The 6,707-nt window shown below is 39.3% G+C and overlaps 1 protein-coding gene across 3 annotated transcripts; it reads left to right on the forward strand.

Moving 5' to 3' along the window:
* Window positions 1-1,355: 1,355 nt before the first annotated feature.
* LOC125223098 lies at window positions 1,356-4,411 on the forward strand. Of its 3 annotated transcripts, none has more exons than XM_048126076.1 (3): window positions 1,356-1,583; window positions 2,260-3,681; window positions 3,978-4,411. In XM_048126076.1, the coding sequence occupies exon 2, from the start codon at window positions 2,307-2,309 to the stop codon at window positions 3,642-3,644; it is 1,338 nt and encodes a 445-aa protein (XP_047982033.1). In that variant the 5' UTR covers window positions 1,356-1,583; window positions 2,260-2,306; the 3' UTR covers window positions 3,645-3,681; window positions 3,978-4,411. The 3 variants fall into 3 exon arrangements, with proteins under 3 accessions (XP_047982033.1, XP_047982031.1, XP_047982032.1); XM_048126075.1 differs by having other exon boundaries at window positions 1,357-1,583; window positions 4,052-4,411; XM_048126074.1 differs by having other exon boundaries at window positions 2,260-4,330.
* The last annotated feature ends 2,296 nt before the right edge of the window (window positions 4,412-6,707 follow it).

Below are 6,707 nucleotides of genomic sequence, written 5' to 3' on the forward strand. Positions count from 1 at the left end.
ACTGTTATCACTCACGTTTTTAGAGAAGGGAATAATTAACTTTCTATTATACCACTAGATTTTAGAAGGTACTTTTGTTTCCTATTCTAAAGGGGAAGATGAATTATGTTAACCTATTTTATAGGGGAGAATGTATATATAGTTAAATTAGATGTATGTTCAATCAAATTTTCTCGAACTACAATATGAGCTAAATAATATTTGAATAATTCACATGATTTTTGGAAGGATATACAAAGATAAATATTATAATAATTAAATAAAATAAATTAATAATTAAAAGTAATAAAAATATAAAAATTAATTTAGTGCAAAATGTTCGAGATTGAAAATGTTAATATGTGATTAAGAGTTTTGTTATTTAGATTTAAGTACAATATTAAAACATGTACTCTAATAAATCAAGTAATAAAATAAATTAATAAGTAACAAAATAAAATTTGACCAATAAGAAGAAGACATGTGCACCTGCCCCCACTTTTTCCTTGGGCGGCAGGGTGATACTACAAATCGAGGGAGGGTTGGATTTATTTAATTTAGAATTATTTGTATTTATTGTTATTTTGTCCTATAATGTGTGATCCTCACTCCATAATTATTCGAAAGATTTAAAGAGGCTTAATTGAAGCGCATAAAACACACCATTCGAGGCCAATATTTCACAAACGGTAGGGAGGTGGGCTTCGGGTTGGCTCCACTATTCCGGGCGACAATGCGGGATGAAATGCCAGGTGCTAGGTAAGCACTTGAGATATCGAACGAAGGCATGTATAATGTGTTATTCAAAATCTACAATAAAGACACACCTACTATGATCACAAAACAGTTAGACGCGACTAGATATTTGTCAAAAAAATTTATGAAAAGTTAAGCATGATTTAAATTAGTTGTAGTTTTTAAATTACTATGTAATTTTAGGATTTGATTTTTGTAATTTTTGAATTTTTTTAATTATGTAATTTTTGTAACGAATTTCATATTTTTATTTTTATTACTAGTATATGATTTATAATTAAAAATAATAGTAAGAAATAAGAATTGAGAAATGATTAAACAAATAAGAGGAAGAGGATCCATGAATAGTGAAATAAAGTTAATACATGTAAGAAAGAGATAATTCAAGAGTCATTGCAATTTTGGTCGAGCTAAATTCAATATCTAATTGACAAAAGAAGAACAACAAAATATTCATAAGATTCATTTTGAGTTTCTCTCTCTCGCCAATACAAATAATTTTAAGGTGCGGATTAAAAGTCCAAGCATGTTCCTCAAAAAATTACAAAAAGTCGAAATATTTTACACACAACTTGTACAATTCTTACATCGCCTTCTATAAGCCTTATTTATAGGAAATGCGTGTGTTTATAGTGTGTCGCTGTTGCCCAAAAATATGCTTGTGGACCCTTAAATTCTCCCATACATTGCATCTTCCACAACCTTATTTTCTGTGATTCTCCATATTTTAATCCGATTTATAAAGATATCGTGCTGTACTAATCCCAATCTCCCAATTGGCACTGTTCATTTCAGGTTCGATTCCTGCAAGGTCAAATCCTAGTTGTGGGCTTTCTGCCAGTTTCAGTGTAAGTTCTTGATTCATTGTGTTTTGGTGTCAAGATTGCTTTTTTTATTTTTAGGGTAGAGATTGGACTGTTCTTTTTTGCATATTTGTGATGATTATTTACGGATTTTTGTCCATGAGCTAAAAATATGTTAATTTTGTTGACTGGTTTGCAAAAAACTGTTTGTTTTCAATATTTGATGGAATTTTCCTTTGGAAGGTTGAGAAGATATTTTAGTCATATGGTTTGTTTGATTGGGAGAATGTGTTTTTTGTTGTAAAGACTTAGTTTTTAGGGTTTATTTTAGTTTATGATTTTGAAATTTGATGGAATTTTCCTTTGAAAGGTTGAGAAGATTTTGAGTCATATGGTTGGTTTGATTGGGAGAATGTGTTTTTTGTTGTAAAGACTTAGTTTTTAGGGTTTATTTTAGTTTATGATTTTGAAATTTGATGAATTTTCCTTTGAAAGGTTGTGAAGATTTTGAGTCATATGGTTGGTTTGATTGGGAGAATGTGCTTTTTGTTGTAAAGACTTTGTTTTTGGGGTTTATTTTAGTTTATGATTTTGAATTTTGACGGATGCTGATAGAGGGGTTGGGTTTTCCCTTGACTAGTTGTGAAAACAATTTAGGGATTTAAGGGTGTTGGCTGAAAATGATTTATTCACAGCAAAGAAATTGATGTTGTGGTTGCAGAGTTTTGGTGAGAGTGAATGTAGATGTGAAGCTGTTCTAGTGAAACTATGGAAGGAAATTTATCTAGTAGAAGTGGAATCCAAGGCAATGCTTCTTTTGGGGGTTTCGATTTGCAAGGACCGATGAGGGTTCATCATCACCAGCAGCAGCAGCAGGCGCTTGTGCCTCATCATCATGTTCGACAAGGATCATCAATGGTTCATCACACAATCCATGAGAATTTCCCCCTAACGATGGGGAGCAGTCAAGAAGAGCCGTCTTTCTCGCTGACAGACTACAATAAGATGGATAGGGGTAAGTCCGCGAGTGATGAGGATGAACCGAGCTTCGCAGAGGATGCTGCTGACAATAGGGGTGATCCGAGCAAAGGCAAGAAGGCATCTCCATGGCAGCGTGTGAAATGGACTGACGGCATGGTGAGGCTGTTGATCACGGCCGTTTCATACATTAGTGAGGAAGCGGCTGCTGAGTATGGAGGTGGTGGTGCCCGTAGGAAATATGCGAATTTACAGAAGAAGGGGAAATGGAAATCTGTTTCCAAAGTCATGGCTGAGAGGGGTCATTTTGTTTCACCGCAGCAGTGTGAGGATAAATTTAATGACCTCAACAAACGTTACAAGAGGCTGAATGAGATTCTAGGAAGGGGAACTTCGTGTGAGGTGGTCGAAAAGCCTGCACTTTTGGATGTGATGGATCACATCCCGGAGAAGGCAAAGGAGGAGGTACGGAAGATTCTGAGCTCGAAGCATTTGCACTATGAAGAAATGTGCTCTTATCACAACGGGAACAGGTTGCATCTCCCAGCTGATCCTGAGTTGCAGCGCTCGTTGCGCTTGGCTCTTAGGAGTAGAGATGACCACGACGATAGTGATGCAAAAAGGCATTTAAATGATGATAACGATGAGGATGATCACGAAGCCGAATATGAGGATCATGGTGAATTTGAAGAGAATCAGGCGTTAGCAGGAGATCGCAGGGCGTATTTGCTAGGGAATCCGGCAAAGAGGGCGAAACAATGCCAGACTCATGACGAATTTAGTTTCAGAAATTCTTTGAATTCTTTAGATTGCAACAAGACATTCAGTTTTCAGGTGGAAAACGCCGACTCTGATGCAAGCAAAGCTCCTGCTGAAGGCTCTAAAATGAACGCCATCGCACAGAAGCAGTCATTGAGCCACTGGAATCTCCAAATAGAGGAGCAAAGGTTAAATATAGAAATGCAGATGTTGGAATTGGAGAAAGAGAAGTTCAAATGGCAGAGATTTTGCCGGAAAAAGGACCGTGAATTGGAGATGATGAGGATGGAAATTGAGAGGATGAAACTTGAGAATGAACGTATGGCCTTGGATTTAAGACGAAAGGAATTGGGTATCGACAGCAATTAACACTCTCTTTGCTTGCATTTCCTGATTCAACGACGCAGTATGTCAAATTCTCTTTTTTATCTTATTGATTAACTGCTTTGTCGTTGATGTTGTTGCCTTCGTCTGGATTTAGAACACTCCTGCTATGAGGGTTGGTATATTTCTGCTTGTAACTATATAAGACGAGCCTCTAGAGTTTGCATTGGTTTCATTTGTACTTTTTCGTTATGCCATTTAGTCGATAATTTTGATTTAGGTCAAGACTTAGTTGTTGTGGATTGAGAGTCTAAACTAGAATTTGAACTTTCTCTAGAGAGTATATTCTTATGATGATAAATTTTCCATATGCTGTAGACGTCGAATGTTAAGAGTTTGGCCGTGTCCATTAATGAATATCTGAAGCTTACGAACACTCTTTTGCTTCATAGTTCATCTCTCTCAGGATGGAGATGAAGGAAGCCCTCTTGATGTTTCGTTTACGTCTCATCTTCACATAGCAAATTATAACCGGAAGGGCTTTTCGAACATTGTCTTTCTCTAACTGTTGCAGGAAACATAAATAGTTTGGCTGTAAGTGTGATTTTTAGTTTAGAGTGGTTTTTGTTTGATGAATATTTGGGGATTGTAAGTTTTCTTACATATTTATTGTTCATGTGTTATGATATCATAAGAAACACAGGACATACTGCCTTTCATTTTTCTGCCAAAATATACAGTCACTTTGATGGCAGATATGCTTTTATGTACTAGTACTTTTTTTTAATTGATTACTCACACATGACTTTTTATATGGTATTCAATTAAAAATGATATTAAGTTATGATTTTAATTTGAAAAATGGAAAATGACGTTGTTTTCATTAATAATGATTTGTAATGAATTGAAAATGATGTCGGTCTTTCATAGCAATATTATAACGTTATTACAGTATTTATTCCTCTCCAGTATTAAATATAAATTCACGTCATTCAATGAGTATAATGTTTACTTGAAAATGATATGAATTGAGATTAAAATCTGGATCCTCCATATTTGATACATTATCAACATAATTTTTAATTTGATACTATCATTCAGATAGTTCAATGCAGAGGGTTATGACTAGTATATATGACCCTCTTTTATGTATATTCACATTTACTACGGTATAATATAGTGCGTGTATGTTTCCATTTACCAACCAAAAAATTCTCGTATCTTCAATAAGTGTCTCGTGCTGTAAAAAATTCGGGACAAATGAATAGATTTACTCTTTGTATCCTTGATGATTCTTGAATTTTTTTTATTTACTACATAGAATTTTGATACATGAAACTTAGAAGGGACAAATTTTAATTTCAAATATGAAATGACAACTACTCTTTTTAATTATTTTAGGTTGTAATTGTATTCACCGTCCAAGAGGCATCCATAGTCATATCTCCAACCATCTCATCTCTTTCAATTTAAAAATATAATTAAAAAAAATTCATCAAAATATTTAATTAAAAACTGAAAATTATATTATTAAAATCTCTAAAATTAAAAATTTCATGATAAAAAAAGTTCTAAACAATACATTAAAAATACTACTGATGCGGTAGCCAAGGGGGAAGGGCTAATTGACGCTGGAGAAGCTCAACAGCATGGTCATGTGCCAATTTTGTACTGGCGTCATAGTGTCGGCTACTGTAGCTTGCCCCAAATATCAAATTAAAGTACCACGATCGAGGAGGGGGGGGGGGGGGGGGGGGGGGCTTGGAATCCCCTTGGCTTGGAATGAATTGATGGATAGAAAATAAAAAAATTAAAAAATGGGAAAATTTGAGAAAATGGGATAATTTTATAATTTTTAATTAATTTCATATTTAAAAAAATATAATACTCTATCTTTCAGTCATTAGACTCTTTTTGAGTATGGCACGATTGAAAGTGCGATGGCTGAATGAGCTTAATTAATTTGTTAGGCTATATACTAAATTAGAGTGAAAATAGGGTGTTTAGAGCATCCGCAATGGTCGGCTAGCGACCGGCTAGCCGAGATGATGGGGATGATGTGGCAGGGGGGGTGCAGCATGGTATGTATCCCGGGATGCAGGGGGGGTTGCAGGGGCAGGGGTCACCGGGAGGGGACCCGGTATATCGGCCGTCTCTTGATTTTTTGACGGCGTCGTCTCACACTTCGACCCCAGCGGAGACGCAGTTCAGCGATGACCTTCTGTCGTTGCATGACATGGGGATCGATCTCGATGATCCGGATACTCCCGTTCCGGTGAGGCGGGCCGCGCTGAAGAAGAAGACGAGGGGGAAGGCGAAGGCGGTTGGCGAGTCATCGCAGCCCGCGGTTGACCACACCCCGACCCGGAGGAAGTGGACGGAGGATGAGTACGTCGGGGTGGCCAGGGGCTGGTTGGAGGTGTGCGACTTGACCCGCCAGAGCGTCGCAACAACCGGCGGAGTCGCGTCAACATGTGGGCGAAGATCGTAGCCGCCTATAGGAGGCACCGCCCGCCAGGGGAAGGACTTCGGCAACGAGGAGGTCCCGGAAGGGTGGAGCGCACCATGGCCGCGGTGGGCCGTTTTTTGCGAACTTATGCCGCCAACGCCCTCCGTCGGCTCCAAGAGTGGGCGGGACCGAGGAGGACGCCCGGAGGATAGCCGCGAGTCGGTTCCCGTGGAGGGGAAGTATAAGGAGTTCACCTTCTGGGAGTGCTTCTTGTTGCTGAAGGACTCCGAGAAGTTCCGGGCGGGGTGCGACGCTGGGTGGCCGAAGAAGCAGCCGACTGAACTATAGCGGCGACTACGGCGGCGGCAGCGGCGGATCCCACGACCTCCCCCCGGATGTCGAGGAGTTTCCGTCTCCTCCTTCATTTACAGGTCGCCCCCGCCCGATTGGCCAGAAGCGGGCGCAGCGGCTGCGAGGGGCGGATCCCCCCTATCGCCCCGCGAGGTCCAGTCCTCCGCCCTCCCACCCGCCCCACTCGAGTACACTCTCCATTCGCGTAACCAAACGCGGGATCGGATGTACAAGGTCTTCCAAGAGTGGAGGGCCGCCACAGACCCCACGGAGAAGATGTTTCTTCGGGAGATGCTCGAGAGCATGCG

This window comes from Salvia hispanica, chromosome 4 (assembly GCF_023119035.1).
Source record: "Salvia hispanica cultivar TCC Black 2014 chromosome 4, UniMelb_Shisp_WGS_1.0, whole genome shotgun sequence".
Classification (NCBI taxonomy): domain Eukaryota; kingdom Viridiplantae; phylum Streptophyta; class Magnoliopsida; order Lamiales; family Lamiaceae; genus Salvia; species Salvia hispanica.

Excerpts from the sequence above, each read along its gene's own strand:
- LOC125223098 (XM_048126076.1), top strand. The coding sequence starts at position 2,307 with ATGGAAGGAAATTTATCTAGTAGAAGTGGAATCCAAGGCAATGCTTCT.